Source organism: Phascolarctos cinereus, unplaced genomic scaffold, assembly GCF_003287225.1.
Source record: "Phascolarctos cinereus isolate Bilbo 61053 unplaced genomic scaffold, phaCin_HiC Scaffold_3;HRSCAF=262, whole genome shotgun sequence".
Lineage (NCBI taxonomy): Eukaryota > Metazoa > Chordata > Mammalia > Diprotodontia > Phascolarctidae > Phascolarctos > Phascolarctos cinereus.
The window spans coordinates 89,694,098-89,711,957 of NW_027555736.1; the positions used below are offsets into that span (position 1 = coordinate 89,694,098).

The 17,860-nt window shown below is 41.0% G+C and overlaps 1 protein-coding gene across 4 annotated transcripts in view; it reads right to left on the minus strand.

Moving 5' to 3' along the window:
- Positions 1-17,299, minus strand: part of GRK5 (G protein-coupled receptor kinase 5) — a 185,953-nt gene extending 168,654 nt beyond the window's left edge. For 2 of the 4 annotated variants that reach the window (XR_013485242.1, XM_020988207.2), the window contains exon 1: positions 17,210-17,299. Coding sequence is in view for 1 of the 4 variants with exons in the window: in XM_020988207.2 (XP_020843866.2) it covers positions 17,210-17,216 (7 nt within the window). In the remaining 3 variants the exon portion in view is untranslated. The remainder of the gene's footprint in view (positions 1-17,209) is intronic. The other 2 variants (XM_078151031.1, XM_078151030.1) reach the window with 2 other exon arrangements.
- Positions 17,300-17,860: the final 561 nt, after the last annotated feature.

Below are 17,860 nucleotides of genomic sequence, written 5' to 3' on the forward strand. Positions count from 1 at the left end.
TTTCACATCTTTGAATAAGAACTCAAAAGGCAGTCTTTGTGATGTGCTACTTCGTTTTTATCTATCTCTAGTACCCAGCATAGTGCCTGGATCAAAATAGGCACCTGGTTCATGATAGGTGAATGAATGAATGAAAAGAAGGAATGAATGAATGGGGGGGCGGGAATGAGGCAACTCTGGTTAGAATTGGCGCTTGGACCTGTGTGGTTCAATTTAAAGAAATAAATCAATGGCTTGGATAAAGATGGAAATGGCATGCTTATCAAACTTGCAGATCAAAAAACAGGAGGTTCTAAAAAGGTCTTGATATTCTAGAGCATAGGGCTTAACCTAACACAATGCCACTTAATAGGGATAAATAAAAAGCCTCATACTTGGCTTTAAAATATCATCTCTGTAACACACCATATTTCACAGCATAAATCATCGCACCCTGTTTTTTCAGACCAAAAAAATTAGTTTATAACCTTTCTTCCATTGTATAATCATCGTGTAATCGTCACATGGTACAATTCTGTTCATCATGCTGCTTAAAAGATAAACAGGGCAGTAATGAATTCACCAGCAACATATAGATATGCATTTATCTCTAGCACATTGCCAGCTGCAAGCCTAGAATTCTCAGCCTACGTACATTGCCAGTATTCAATTTTAATGTATATTCACAAGTATTCCATGCATCCTAATCTTGCGCCAAAAACTGTTTAGTAACAAGTGATTTTTAAGCAATGCTGGCACAAATTCTTTTAAAAAGCTTCACATAATGTTTGCACCCCGCTTTTTTGCAAAAAAAAAAAATTGGCATAAAATCTGTGACGATTCTGAGGTGAAATATGGTAAGGGAGTCATGGCCAAACAGCAGTTTATCTCAAAAAAATCTGGATGGGCTTAGTGAACTGTAAGCTCAATATGAATTAACAGTGTGATACGTGGCAGTCAAAAATAATAATAACAATAATGTAGTGTTGGGCTGCTTAGTGGCCAGATCTTGGGAGGTGAGAGTCTCCCTGTACTCTGCCTTATTTAAACTATATTTTAGTGAGGGCACTGATAAAAATTGGCTATCAATCAATTGACATTTATTAAGAACCCACTATGTTCCAGGGACTATGCTAGGTGCTAGGGGTATAAAGACAAAATTTAGAAGTCTCTGTCCTCAAAAAGCTTACATTCTATCAAAGGCCAAAATAACTTGCGTTTATTTTGTATCCACATAAAATATTTGTGTAGACACAAAATAAAAGCAAAGGCAATTTGGCTGAGAGCAGGAAAGCAGTAATAGCTTGGGGATCAGGAAAGGCTTCATTCCCATCCCCCCAGGCATGCGTTCTCCAACCCAGGGATTATGAACTCGTGGCCCCAATATACATACTTTGTTCCCCATTGCCCCACTCCCAACCCCCTCAATTCTAACCTAACAATATTCCACTCCAGATCTGCCTGATGCTTCCCATTGTGCTCTCAGGAATGTGTGCTACATAATTAACACATTTGCTTTTAAGTCCTTTCCTTTCTCACTCTTTCCATCTTCTGACACTCAAAGAAACCTAACTCTCTCTTGATGCTTTTCACTCATGCCTCCAAATCACTGTTCTTAGGGAGAGAAAGAATGATTTTTGCTCCCAATTACCACTTTCAGACTCCTACAAACATACCTCTATCTCCCCCATTAAAAAAAAAAACCAAAATACTTGCTTGATTCAACATTGATGATAGTTCCATGTCCCTCTTCCCCTTCTCAGCTAAACACCTTGAAAAGCCATGCCTCCATTCCTGTCCTCTCACACACTTCTAAACCCTCTGCAGTCTGGCTTCCCATCTCATCATTCAATTGAAACATATCTCCAAAGTCACTAATAATCTCTGAACTGCCATATCTAATGGACTTTTTTGTTCAGTCTTTAACCTTCTTGATCTGTCACTGTCTTGACCTTTTACACTGTCAACCACCATTTCTTCTTGGATACATTCTTTGCTTTTGGGTTTCTATGGCACTCTTCCTCTTGATTCTCCCACACATCCAACACTCCTTCCCCTTCTTCTTTGCTGGATCTTTTTTCCAGGTCGTGCCCACTAATTGTGGGTGTCCCTCAAGCCTCTATCTGCACTCTTTTCTCCTTTCCCTTTTTTATTATCTGACATGGTAATCTCATCAGCTCCCATGAAGTCAACTATAATCTTGATGGAAAAGATTCCTGATCTGTAGATCTAGTCCCATTTTCTCTTCTGAGCTGTGGTCCTATAACAATAACTGCCTTTTGGATCTCTCAATTGGCTGTCTCATAAGCATGTCAAACTAGGAATGTCCAAAACAGAATTCATTGTCTTTCCCCCAGCCCCTTCCCTCTTTCAAACTTTCCTGTTACTGTCCAAAGCAGCACCATCTTCCCCGTCACTTGCACTAAAAACTTGAGACATCCTTCATTCCTCACTCTCACTCACCTCACTATCCAATCTATTGTTAAATCTTACTGTTTTTTTCTTTCACAACATCTCTTGTATATGGTCCTTTCTCTGTACTCATATAGTCACCTCCCTAGTTCAGATTTCATCCCTTCATGCCTGGACTATTGTAATAATCTTCTAATTATCTCCTTGCCTCAAATCTCTCTCCACTCCAATCCATCCTCCACTCAGCTGCCAAAGTGATCTTCCTAAAGTACAGGTCTAACCATATCACACACCCATTCCATCCCCCCCAAAACACCAGTGGCTCCCTATTACCCCCAGATCAAATATGAAATCCTCTATTTGGCATTTAAAGCCCCAAACAACCTGGCCCCTTCTGTCTTCCACATCTTCTTATACTTTACTCCCCTAGATACCTTCTGGGATCTAGGTGGCACAGTGGATAGAGTGCTAGGCCTGGAATGAGGAAGACTCATCTTCATGAGTTCAAATCCGGCCTCAGACACTTACTAGCTGGGTGACCGTGGGCAAGTTACTTAACCTGTTGGCCTCAGTGTCCTCATCTGTAAAATGAATTGGAGAAGGAAACAGCAAACCACTCCAGTATCTCTGCCAAGAAAGCCCCAAATGGGGTCACCAAGATTCAGACACAACTGAAATGACTGAACAACAAAAAAGATGCATTCCATAATCCAACCATATCGATCTACTTGCTGCTTCTTGCATACCACAGTCCATCCCCAGACTCCATGCATTTGCATTTGCTATCTCTCACGCCTGAATGTTATCTCTCCTCATATGTATTCCCTAGTTTCTCTGGCTTTCTTCAAGACTCAGCTCAAATCCCTCTCCACTCATCAATGCTCTTCAAGACTGCCTTCCATTTGCATTGTATATAGCTTGTGTGTACATAGTTAATGGCATGTCGTCCCCCTCTTTAGAATTTGAACTCTTAGAGCAAGGACCATGTTTTGGCCTTTATTTCTAACCCAGTGTGCACCTAGCACAGTTCCTGGCACATCTAAGTGCTGAATAACTGCTTGTTGACTAACCAGGAGGTGGCATTTTAGCTGGATTTTGAAGGATGCTACTGGGAGGAAACAACAAGGATTAAGGTAAGTAGATCCAAAATGATTTCTGGACAAGAGGGTACTAGCAATGGGCAGATTAAGAGTGGCTTCACATATGAGGTGGCAGTCAAACTGAGTCTTAAAGGAAGCTGAGGATCCTGAGAGGTAGAGGGGACAAGGGAGAGCATTCCAGGCATGAGGGACAGCCTAGGCAAAGGAAGAGTGGCAAGAAATGGAATACTGTGGGTCAGAAATAGCAAGAAGGCCAGTTTGCCCTAACATAGTCAGTGAAGGAAAGGAACCAGGATGACGAAAGACCCAAGTTGATGCCACATTATCCTGAGCAACAGAATACAAAGCAGGTATGTGGTATATGTTTAAAGGATTGTCCCATGGAAGGGCAATCTGACTCCACTAGGCCCCAGAGAGCAGAATTAAGTGCAATAAGTAGGAGGCAAAAAGAAGCAATTTTAAACTTCATGTGAGGATAAGCTCCCCCAACTCTCCAAAAATATGTGAACTATCCAAAAGTGTCATGGGCTACTTGGGAAAAAATGGTGATTTCCTTCTCCATGGAGAGCTTGAAACAAGGAATGAAGGCAACACTTAGAGTCAGAAGATCTGGGTTTGAATCTCAGGGCTACTACTTATTGCCTGTGTTACTCTGGGTAAGCCACTTTATTTCTCTGGGCTTCAGTCTCTTCATCCATAACATCAGGAGGTGAGACTAGATAACCTCTCAGATCCTTTCCAAGTCTAAAACTAGAATTCCAGGCCTAGTAGTCGGAACTGTTGTAGAAGGGCTTCTGGTCCTTATGGAGTTTAGACCAGATGGCCTCTAAAGAACTTTCCAGATGTGGGATTCTCTGACTTAGCCCTTTCCTCAGGTTGTAGGTAGTGTAGAAAATTGGAGGGAACATGATAGCAACAAGCCATAGCGGCTGTGGCTAAATCCACAGATCTGACCACTAAGTATTAAAGGACTTATACTAACCTTATGGTTGGGTGCACCCTTTGTTGTTGTTTGGTCATTTTCAAATGTGTACAACTCTTCATGACCCCATTTGGGGGTTTCTTGGCAAAGATACCAAAGTGGTTTGCCATTTCCTTCTCCTCTTCATTTTATAGATGAGGAAACTGAGGCAAACTGAGTTAAATGACTTGCCCAAGGTCACACCTCTAGTAAGTATGTAAGACTCATGAAGATGAGTCTTCTTGACTATAGGCCCAGCATTCGAGCTACCGAGTCAACTAGCTGCCCCTTGGGTGCACCCTTGTCAATCAATAAATCAATAAGTATTTAATAAACACTATTTCCAGGTACAGTATACATCCTTATCTAGTTAACTCATTATTGATTTATTCCATTGATACAGGGGGGCTTCCTTATTCTAGGTTTGGGGCATTTGCAAAGTGCATCAGTTCTCATTATTTATTCCTCAGTATATGTTGGAGAGTCATTCACAAGTTGGCTAGCTCCAGGTGGAAATATCACATATCAGATCTAAAATTAGAAGGGTCCTTATAGGCCACATAGTACGGCCTATAAGTATTTTGTAGATGAGGAAAACTAAATAACTAATCCAAGATCACTCTGGTGGCAAATAGCAGAGGCAATGTTTGCACACAGGTCTAGTGACATCAACTTGAGCATTCTTTCTGCCATATCACAACCTCATATGATAACCTATGGTAGGTCCCAGAACCAGGACAAAGAGGATTTGGGTGACTACATCACAGACTGGCACAGATCCTCCATGGGTCATTTGCTGTGAATTCCATAAATTATAACTAATTAAGTTCCCCGAGAAGTATTAGCTGTGCCTCTCTTAAATTTGAAATAGTGTAACAGAGATAAAAGTGAATTTTTAGTCTAAGTGGGTTAAGCATGGAATACAAATCTGAATGTGGTAATCAGTATATAAGGGTTATACAAAGTGCTATGAGATTGGCTTCAGGAAGAACACCTCTAACTATTGGAGGCAGTAGGGAGTGCAGGGAATCAGGGAAGGCTTCATGGAAGAGGTAACATTTGAGCTGGGCCTTAAAGGATGAGTAGTCTGTCAATAGCTGGTAATGGTTTATTATTATTATTATAATTATTATTATAAATCCTCTCAAAAACTTCCTCACAGGATTCTGTGAGGAAGACATCAGGTTGGACATGCAGGGGTTAACCTTGGAGCCAGGCAAGTATAAGCAGGTAATAATTATGGCTCTGGCATTCTCATATGTCCTTACAATCTGCCTCCTGGCCTTATTCTGAACTTTGATCCTCCTAGCTGTATGACTACAAGCAAGTCATTTCCTCTTTTAAGTCTTGGTTTTCCTACCTATAAAATGGGAGGGTTGGTCCAGCTGATCGGTAAGGTCCTCTCTACCTCCTCTACTCTATGATTCTACCCTTCATATCTTACCTGTGGCCCTGACATGTTTCCTATCATCGTTAGCACCTCAAAGAAAACTGAAACCATCAAAAGGAGTTTCCCCTTCTGGAGTGAGAAGTCAATGAGGCCAGGACAGACCGCTGTCCAAGCAGCAGTTACCCCTCAGGTTTTCTCATTTGTAAAGTGAACTGGCTGGACCAGATTGCCTCTAAGTCCTTTTCCAGTTAAGGCTTACTTACTTTGGCTGACTGGGCTAGGAGTGGATGGAAAATCTATAGGGACCTTGACTCTTAACCTGACCTTAGCATCCTTGAAATATTGCCCTCCCTCAGGCCCCAGGGTCTGGACTATTTGACCCGCTCTGTTCCATATAATAGGTAGAAGGATGATAGGACATGTCCTCTTTCCCTCCATAGGGGGAGGAAGGGTTGCAATGAGCTATATCCATATGCTCTCACCTAGTCTTCTTTGTGGCTAGTAAAACATTTAGGAGACAGTTGGCTGGTTTCATGGCCATAGCTAGGAAATAAGAGTTCAATATAAGATTGCTTAGAATTAAATCCAATGACTCTGGCCATAGGAAGTACGAAGATCAATAAAATGGAAGCCACAGGACTTGAGTTCAAATCCCAACTCTACGGCTTTCTATCTACCTGAACTGGAGCAAGCCTTGTCACCTCCATTTTCTCATTTATAAAATAAGGGAGCTGGACTAAATGACCTCTAAAGTGCCTCCCGACTCTCAATCCTCTGACTGTATGACCTCTGTTCACCCTATGCTCTCCCAGTGTGGAATGACCTATCCATTTTGAAATGGCTCTATTTGCTTAGGCCATGATCTTGAGGATGATACTTGGCTTCTTCGGTAAAAGGAACACCACATGTATTTATCAAATGTCTGTTATGTAGGTATGTAGCCCGGTGCTAAGTGCTGAGTGGGTAAACCAATCTAAGACATGATCCCTGCCCTTAAGGCCTTCACATTTTGGTTGGGAAGACAAGACAGACATACCAGAAGCAATTGGAGAATGATACCTGCTATTTTCTACTTTCTTAGAACTACAAACAAGCCATCTGACTTTCTAAATCTGTGTTATCCAAATATATTTTAAATCCCAAGGCCAGGCAGATGCCTTGCCTTATCAGCACAAGCTAAGTGGCAGAGCACCGGGAGTGGGGCAGGCCACAGTGACCCAAGGACAGAAGAGACGTCAACGGGAATGAAGGGCCCCATGCTTCTGACAGCGACTGCTGATGAGGGAGAAGTTGCCTTTGTTGGCCTGGGATCCACCGACACATGCTCTGTTCTACAGAAAGAAAAAACACCAAAGCCTTAAAGTCAGAAGACTGTGTTTTCAGTTTGGGCTTTGTCATTTGGTAACTCTCTGACCTGAGCCAGATCTCTCAACCTCTGAGCCTCAGTCTCCTTGTCTCAGAGACAGGATGGTCAAACAAGATAATCTCTATACATTCTACTATACATTCTACAATTCAAATGCAGCCCATATATGAGAATGAACCTGAATTGTGGCATCAGGGTCTGTATTGGGCCTCAAATCTGCAAGATTCCTTCAGTCCTCCCTGTCCTCCCCTTTAAGCCAGTAAGTGATTCAGGATCTGTTACCAATTTAGGGGAGGGTCAGCTACCAGATCAAGTTCAGGTCTAGGCAGGAGATATCTTTGGACAAGACTAAATTACTGCATCTGGTCCAGAGCCATAGACAGAGAGACCATGATATGGACTTCATGTGTCCTTGGTCCAGTAAGGAGACTAATGGGAAGGAATGTGGGTCAAGGACAAGATGGTTGGAACAGGAACCCTGGGTTCTGGAGTGGAAGTCATCCAAATTTCAAGACATCCAAATGCTGTCCAGCAGACCTGCTGAAATGGGATTATAAGGTTGTGTTGATTCCCGCTGGCAAGATACCTGTTTTCTGGCACCAAGCATTACAAAACACAGGTAATCTCAGCAGGCACAGCTGAAGGACCAAAGACCAGAAACAATCTGTGCAACCTCAATTAGTCCATACACAGGGACGTTCTTAAGCTCTTGCTCAAGCCAGATTGATTATCTAGGCAAGTACGGCCAACATATCTTCTTTTGAACCTTCTGACATCTACTAACCTGGCTTCCATACGTTGGGTCCAACTCCCTCTACATTTGGGTGGGGGGGAGGTGAACCAAGCCTGTGATTTCATCAGCATAGAGAGCTCCCAGTGAGAAAATTTCCTCCTCTCCAAAGCAGACAAGCACCTTCTTTACAACTAACAATATGAGAGAATTGTCCATGATGCTGAAGAATTAAATGATTTGTCTATAATTGCACAGGTGGCTTGTATCAGAGGCCGGGCATAAACCCAGGTTATCTTTACAGCACAAGTTCTCTCTCTATTATGCCACAGTGGGACTTTCAACACAGGGATAGATTAGGTCCCAAAGATCATGGGGGATCCTTCCACCCTCAACCTCATGTGCTTTCAGAAACCAGAGCTTGAAGTTTGAATAATATGAGTTCTCCAAAGCCAGTCTGATAGGGAGATGGTTTGAAACACGTCCTTAAACAACACTCGGGGGATTCATTCAACTTATCACCTTCATTTCACTGGGATATTACAGCTGCAGGCTATCTGGTCAAAATGGTAATGTTGAGTTAGTTACAGGGAACTCAATTTGATATCTACAAATTTCCAAGAAAGTAAATTCAGAGAGAGGAATATTTTCAATCTCTTACCATATGGAGAAAGCAGCTCTGATTCTAAATAAAATTATGATCATCAAAGTTTGTCTTTACTCTCCTGGCCTCTTTCCTCCTCTCCAGGTTCTCAGTAACCTCATGGCCTCCCTTTTCCCCCTCATCAAGAGTTACTCTTGGGAAAGGATTTGAAACTTATTCATACTGAGGTATTAATGCTTGATAGCTCAAAGTCATACACTTTAGGTTGGAAGGGAGGGAATTTGCTGTTGAATATTGATATAATGCTTTAAACTAAATGGATGACATGATAGTCCCACGGTGGAGCTTCAGGGATAAGTCATCAGTTCACATGAAAAACAACAGGGGCTTTTAATAAACTTCAAGCTCAGTGAGTCAATAGTTCTTAGGAAACATTAAGAGAATTATAATACCTACAATAGAGAAGGGACAGTCCCACTCTAATCTCCATTGACAGACTACATCTGCAGCACTGTGTACAGTTCTGGGTGCCACATTTCAGGAAGGATTGGAATGTATCCAGAGGAAGATGACCAAGACGGTACGTAAGAGGATTCAAAATCATGTCATAAAAGAAACAGTTGAAAGAACTGGGGGTGTTTGACCTGGATAAGAGGAGATTTAAGGGAAACATGAGAGCTGTCTTCAAATATCTAAAGGGCTCTCATGGAGAAAAAAAGGATTAGACTCTCCTCTGGACTATTGCAATAGCCTTTCTAATTGTTCTTTCTGCTTCCAATCTCTCCTCATTGCATATCTGCTAAGCTGATGTAACTAAAAACGCCACTCTTCGGCTCAAGAAGCTTCAGTAACCACCTATTGCCTCTAGGCTAAAGTTTTCTTTGCCCTTCATAATCATAGCATTACCGATTTAGATCTGGAAGGGACATTAGAGTCTTTTAGTCAAACCCCTCCTTTACCAAGGGACCAAGAAGTTAAGTGACTAAGGGGAAAATAAAGAAGAGAACAAGTATTTATTAAATGTTTACTATGTGCCAAGCACTGAGCTAAGTGCTTTACAAATATTTGTTTCAATTCTCACAACAATGAGAAGTAATGCTATTATTATCTGTATTTTACAGTTGAAGAAACTGAGGCACACAGAGGTTAAGTGACTTGATCAAGATCACACAGCTAGTAAATGTCAGAGGCTGGATTTGAACTCAGACCCTTCAACTCCAAATTCATCTTTCTTTCTGCTGTACAATTGGGAGAACTTTTGGTTCCAAACCTTCTTTACTGACTGATTTCACATTATTCTTTCTCCTCCATTACATATCCCAGCTCAACTGTTAAATGTACCCTTTCCCTACATAAGACATTCCACGTAGGCTCCTGGGCGCCTTTGCACAGGCTGTTTCACATGCTCAAAAAGGATTCCCTCTTCACCTCTGCCTTCTTAGTAATTTCCCTGGCTTCTTTCAATGCTCATGTACCATCATTTATCAAAGCCTTTCCTGTCCATTCCAGTTATTAGTACCTTAAACCCAATGAAAACAATTTTGTATTTACTTTGTTTCTGTTCTGTACTGATTTATTTGGATTCCTATTCCTTCCCCAAAGTAGAATATAAGCTTCCTGAGGACAGGAACCATCCTTTGTTGCCTACTGTATCCCCAAGATTTTACATATGATGGGGTTTTAATAAATATTTAGTCAATGCATTGAATGGTCATAAATGAATGATTTATTCTGTTTGGTCCAGAGGGTAAAGATATCATTACAGGGAAGTAACAGAAAAGTGAATTTTGTTTCAAGATAAGGAAGAACTTCCCAACATTGAGAACTGTCCAATGACAGGATGACTGCTTCCTCATGAGGTAGGAAGCCCTTTTCTGGCCCCCACCCCCACGATGAGGGAATGAATATTTGCTAGAGCATGGTGGAGAGGACTCATACAACAGGTTAAAGTCAGAGCAGATAATTTCCAAGGTCCATTCCAACGCTATGATTCTTACACTGTGGGAATTATCTTTGGGCCAGTGGGACCTTCCAGGCAAAAACATAGAGTATATCTCCTCTCCCTACTGGTGTGGGCAGCCCTGCTACCAAGGCAAAGTTAAAGTCACTGTCAACAAAACTAATGATGGAATTAAAGAGAAGTCCTAGAGTTTTCATCTCAATATTACCCACAGCCCAGAGCTGCTCCTCCTTGAAAGAGTTAAGGTTTTTGCAAATCAGCTTTCTTACAATGCAAATTAAATCTTTCCCCCTTCTCAGAGGGCACAAGGGCAAACACACCAGTGTAATCCAACAAACAGCAACCACGTTCTGTGGCCCAGCCTCCTCATAAACTTCAATCTTTGGGAAAAAACCTTGATTTATTATATAGTTTTTGGACAGTTACTACAGAAAATCTGCCAAACAGCAGAATAATCAACTCTTTCACCCAGGCTGGATTTTTTTCTTTTAATGAAAGAATAAAGTACGCAATGGGTCTGGGCAAAATAAATAAAAATTCCACACTTTTAACCAACAGAACCTTCTGCGTCATTGAGAAAAATATTTGAAGACATCAACAATATTTTATCATCACAATGACGTTCCAGCCTTCAAAATTTGGGTGTTCAGAAGACTCATTTGGGCAATTAACTTATCAACAATTAATGTAATCTCTTTTTAGACTCTAGCAGGCCAGACTCCTAGAAAAATCCTCCCCCTTCTCTAACATGCTGCCAGCCCATTCCTATGGTGAAGCAAAAATGTAGGAGGGGTAATGGCAAGACAGGCAACAAGCATTTATTAAGCTCTTACTGTGTGCCAGGCACTGTACAAATTGTTTTCTGAACCCTGGTACACCTCAGTTTGCAGGGGTGTGTGTGTGTGTGTGTATGTGTGTGTGTGTGTGTGTGTGTGTGTGTGTGTGGTGGGGGGGGGGGTGGGAGTGGGGATGCTAAGATGCTGAGTAGCTTATTCATTCTTGAAGGCTTACAGAAAGGTAATGTGTAATTTGCAAAGAGTCTCTATAAAAACATTCATTGTTACAGATCATAGCCTTGGAAAGAGGACAAATGGCATGCATTGCATTCCTATTTGAAATGCTTATCCCTTCAAATACCAAGCCATTCTCCACGCTTTAAACACAGGTAGAGCGAGTCTTGCTGTCCAAACCATTTGTTGGCAAATAACAAGCATGGAAGGAAATGTGGTTTGGCAGAAAGAACGTGTGAACTAAGTATCAGGAGACCTGAATTCTGGTCTCCCCTCAACCCCAGTTCTGTCATTGAATAACCTTGTGATGGCAGTGGGAGAGGGACTAGATTTGGAGTCAAGATTGAGGACCTGAGATCAAACTCTGGCTTGCCACTAAGTGACCTTGGGCAAGTCACTTAATGTCTTTGGGACTCAGTTTCTTCACTTGTAAAGGACTTCGGTGGACAAGATGGCCTCTAACTACCCTTCCAACTCTAACATCCTGTGATCCTAGAAATGCTGTGAAAAGATTTGATTTCTCTGGGCCTCAGGTGGCTTATCTGAGGTGGGAGAATGTAGAGAACAAGATCAAATTACATGTAAGGTCCCCTCTAGTACCACAATTAAATAAAATTTAAAAATGCTAATATTAATAATAAGCAATAATGTTTATTATTAATATTAGCATTTTAAAGATTTATTACATGCTTTTCATTTTTCTCTTGAGCATTTCATAGAGGACATCCCTAATTCATTTATATAATAGGTCATAATGTCAATGGAATAGGGATAGGGATAGAGACTAGACCTATAACTTTATTGGCATCGGGAACTTCTAGAAGAGGAAATTCCTCTACCTATCAGCAAGTCAGCACCTTCCCTCTAACTTACAATCTTTGAGAGTTGTCTAGAGAACAGAGAGCTTAAATGGCCAGGGTCATACATCCAATACGTGTCAAAAACAAAACTTGAACCTGGATCTTCCTAGCTTTGAAGCCAACTTTGTATCCACTAAAATAGGAAGTGTCTGTATTTTATAGCTGAGAAGGCTTAATTATGGACTTATTGGTGGGAAAAACAGACATACAGAAAAAGACAGAGACTCCCAGGTACAAGGCACCAGGGAAGTGTCTGTATTTTATAGCTGAGAAGGCTTAATTATGGACTTATTGGTGGGAAAAACAGACACACAGAAAAAGACAGAGACTCCCAGGTATGAGGCACCATGGTGTACTTGAAAAAGCCAAATGTGGATTCAGAAGACTTAGATTCAAATCCTGGCCCTGTTATTTACTATCTGTGTGATCTTAGGCAAATTACTAAACTTCTATAGGCCTATTTTCTTATGTAAAATGAGGGGTTTTTACTAGGAAATATTTAAGGTGCTTTTCCAGTTCTAAATTCCATGATGCTACATTCCACGTGTACACACCATCAAAGCCAGAACATCAGAAGCTACTGATTATAAGGAGAGAGAGTACCATAGTAGAATGCCCTGGAACTTAGATCTGAGTCTGTGATCTAGCTCTTCCGCTTACTACAAAGTCATTTTATCTCTCTCAGCCTCAGTTTCTTCACCTGTAAAATAGGAATAATGATCCTTGGACTGACTGCTTCACAGAATTGTGAGGATCAAGTGATCCAATGGAGATGAAAGGCTTGTATTAAACTGTAAAGTACTTGAAAATGGAACAAATTACCATGCTAAGATCAATTCTTAACTATCCTGATTATTTAAGAATTCCCTGTGCCTCTCCTGTCTTTTCACACATAGTGGTACTTACTCCATTACCAGGAATAATTCAGAAGAATAAAAAAAAAGATGTAACTCTTCAAAAATACAGAAGGTTTATTTGTATGTGAGAACTGAAGCAACTTCAATGACCAATGTGTTGTGTATGACTGGGCAAACAATGGCATATCAGGGTAATGACAGAACAAAAATCCATTAAAATAATTAAAATTATAATGATAAATATGAGAAACATAAATAAATATGGGAAAACTAATACGAAGTGAGGAAAGCAGAATTAGAATAACTATACTTTGACTATGACTATATATAAAAATAAAAAGGTTTATATAGACACAAAGATGAACAGAGAATGGAAGGAGATACAGACAGCATCACTAATAACTGTTATGGATACATACATATGTAGAAATTAAGTGTAAATAGTAAAAACTGTTTTTCTGGTTTTGTTTTTGTTTTAGAGTGGCTAATATGCTAAGTATTATGGATACAAAAATGAAATGAAATGGTCCCTGCTGTGAAGGAACTTACATTATGGGTCAAGAGGAGGAGACGAACAACACACACCCATTTAGGCTGATCTTCAACAATCGGGCATCTTGCTTTCTTGACTTCAAGCATTCGTGTGATTTTGTTAGTAACCTCATTTTCACTTTTGCATTCACAACCCTGCACGTTCCTAGCTATGTGCAGTAGAGAAAAAAATGAGAGGTGTGATGCATCCTACTAGGCATTTGCTGGTCTTGTTCACCCTAATGTTGTAAAGGATTCCCCATACATTCATTGCATATTTTCATCATTTGCCTTTAAAACTCAATTTTGTGTTGCAATTATGCCCCCAAAGCAGAGTGCAAGTCCTTTGGGCTCTAAGCCCAAGCATATACAGTCAGTGATGTGGCTTAGTGAGAAAATAAAGGTGTTAGATAAATTTTGTGCTAGAATATCTGAAGCTGTTGTCAGCCTCGAGTTTGGTGTTAACGATTTGTTACATCCACAAAAAGGAGGAAAGTATCCATAAAAGTGTTTGCGAATCCATTCCAGAAAGTACTAAAGTGACCTCGAAAGTGCAGATGAGGGAACAACGCCCTCACATTGCCATCTGATGCAGAGGAAGGTAAGATTCAGGTTAAAAATATGTTTTAGTCCTAAGAATTTCATTTGCTGTACAGTATTTATGGTATTGTAGATTTCATGTGTTATGAAAAGAGAATATTGTCTGAAATCAATGTTTTTTTATTGAGGTGTTAACACAAAAGGGTCATAGAATTCTAGGGAATTTCTAGTGAGAAAAAATGTTTTGGCTGTTTTCAATTTTGTGTGCTGAATTTATATGCATTATTTCATGATTACTGTGTTAGGAAAAGTACATATTATCAGAATTAATGTTTTGTTATAAAGAATTGCATGCAGAAAAGTGTATTTTCAGCAATCTCTAGTGAAAGATGACGGGTTTTGGTGGTCATGGGAACCTATTTTCCATAAGTTCAATGTATCAACATTCACAGAGGATTGATACCTCTGTGAAAATTGAGGACTGATTATATGTACAAAATAAGTATAATTTATTCATCACATTGAGGCAGAAGTGACTGATTTAGAAGAATAAGCTGAGGAGTGGGGATCAAAAAAGGCCTCATATAGGAGGTGAAATTTGATCTGAACCTTGAAAGATTTGAGGCATAAGAAATGGAGATAAGGAGGTAGTGCATTCCAGGCACGGATACACAAAGACAGGAGATGGAGTGTTCTGTGTGAGGAACTGGATGGACCATAAAGTGCATGAAGGGGATGATATATAATAAGCTTTGAAAGGTAGGTGGAGAAAATGATATTTGCATACCCTATGCCATTGGATTGTTTCAAAAAAAAAAGGGTTTTTTAAATCTGGAAGTACTAAAAAATGTAACCTGCCGTCACTAGGAGCTCTCTCCATGCTTGCCTGTGCCACTGCTTGGGATGACAGAGAGACCCCTCCTGTCCCTTAAAGACACTGGATACAATCTTCTCCCTTTGCTCTTCCACCAGCTCAGGTACTTTGCACACAATATGAGTCAAAGCACTGCCTTTGGAGAGGGACCTTTTGGACCAAAATCAAAGAAAGAAGTACACCACCTTGGCACAATGGCTTCCTCACTAGATAGCACTTTCTTAAGCAGTATCCAAGTTAGGCGCGCGCTCTCTCTCTCTCTCTGTCTCTGTCTCTCTGTCTGTCTGTCTGTCTGTCTGTCTCTCTCTTCTCTCTCTCTCTCTCTCTCTCTCTTCTCTCCTCTCTCCTCTTTCTCTCTCTCTCTCTCTCTCTCTCTCTCTCTCTCTCTCACACACACACACACACACACACACACACACACACACACACACACACACACATGGTTACCTATCAGTGTTTGGACTTATTATCTATTCTGAAAAGTGATTTTTTTTTAATTAAGAAATCCTTTCACTGGAACCAGACGATGGATAGTCAAACACAGAGTCTACTGTAAACATGGAGAGAACTGAAAAGTATGAACTGACTCATAATTGTGTCAACACAAGATGCAGCCCCTCAGTTTATTTCAGCCTTCCTGTTTTCCTCAGGCTTCTCTTCAGGCTGCACTTCTTGAGACACAGACTCTTTTCAATGCCCCCTGAGGGGAACAGAAAAATTCGAGTTCTTGCTCTGAGCCATGTACATTTCTCACACATCCACACAGACTTAGGGAAGGTTTGCTTTATGGATCCCGAGGGGAGCCCTAAACTGCTGCACGTGTACTTGCCCACAGCCAGAACCTCAGGGATCTCCAGAGAGAAGCCCTGGGGCCCACAAATACCTGGGTTCTAGAGGGGAAAGAGGAGTGGGAGGAGAGAGGGGATTGTAAGGAAGGAAGGAACTCAGCAAATGTTTCTCACTTAATCACTGTTGAAACATTTTCACCTCAGAGGCTATGGGAGATAAGATGCTTTCTGCACCTTGGAAAGCCATGATTTGAGGGGGAAATGGGGATATTCAGGAGGGGGGAATATCTGATAACAGATGACATTTATACTCAGACACTCAAATACTCAAATGGATCTGAGACCCTGTTGATTTGGATGGGCCCTCCAATGATGACCAGCCTTGCCCAGCCTGGGTTGACTTTTCCACATCTTCCTAAAAGTTTGCTACAGCCTTCAACATGTTGTCAGCCTTTCTTTCTTTCTCCTAATATTGAGAGAACATCAGTGAAGCTCTCAGACTATCCATCACCTTCACTTCTCACCTTGTGATATCTTTCTTTGGATCTTTGAAGGTGCTCACTGGTTATAGATTGAAGGTGGGTGGGGAGGAAGAAGAACAGGAGGAGGAGGAAGCTGCCTGGCCAATGGTCTTTCTGCTACACTCTCTGGCTAATTGCCTACAGATTCTATATCTCAACTTTGCACTCCAGTAATATCAAGGAATTAACCCCTGGGGTCAGAGTATTTCTTAGTTATGGTCATTTGAATTATGTGGTTATTTGGATTCCAGATAAATAGGAATTTATTTTGCTTCCATAGTGAGGTCACATCAATTAAAACACTATCCACAACAAGAATGAATGCAATAAACAAATGTTAAAATTTTGTTTAACATGTAATTGGGGAAAAATTAAATATTATATCCTAAAACTGGTTTTTAAAAAATGAATGCAATATTTTAAGCTATCTCCCCCAGACCCAAGACTGTGACCCTCCTCATCCTGGACCACTCCTCCACCACTCAAGAAAGAACCCAGGTATCCTGCCACAAATGATGGAGTCTAAGGGCAGGGCAACTATTGTTTTCTCAACAGGGACAACTAGAAATCCCTCCACCTACAAAGGCAAGGTCCAGGCTTACTAAAACCTCACCACCTTCTGCCTTCCATAGCCAGGGTGAGTGACTATTAGCCCCTGGTCCCTTCTCATTCTCCCTCCCATAGAAGGTTCTGGCTCCCTCTTCTCCTGCACAGGAGAGAGCTTACCTATCATCTTCCGGAGATCTTCACACTGGCTAATGTGAGGAAACTTCAAGATTTCCTTCCACTTTTTGCTTTTGCCTTTACGCTTTCCTCCACCCCTGCAAAGGAAAAAAAAAAAGAGGGAGCTATTATTCACAGCCTCCAGGAAGACAGAAACAACCACCCTGCTATAGCCACAGATATGGAAACTGACTCAGGGAGAAGCCTTATCAGCTGACCTTCCCCCATACTCTGAAAACATTAGATGCATCATTGGAGAATAAGAGAAAGGGAGAATTTTTTTTATAATCACACATAAATGCCAGACTTCATCAGCACATGTTTATCTACCTTCTAATCTTCCCAAATTCTAGTTATAAGGGAAACAAGGCTATACTTGAAAGGCAGCATGGTATAGTGGATAAAGAAGTAGCCTTGGAGTCAGGAAGATCTAGGCTTATGTCCTGCTTCTGATCCATTCTTACTGTGTGACCCAGGATAAGTCACTCTCTCAGTGCCCCAGATATCAAAGTTGCAAAACAGTTGTCAATCTGCAATCATAGAAAGCATTTCCTTACAGGGAGTTCCCTAACTAGATGAAATCAGTAAGTCTGGATCAAAAAGATGGCTGTTGCCACGATTTCCCAAGCATTTGGAATTTCTGTTAACCTATTC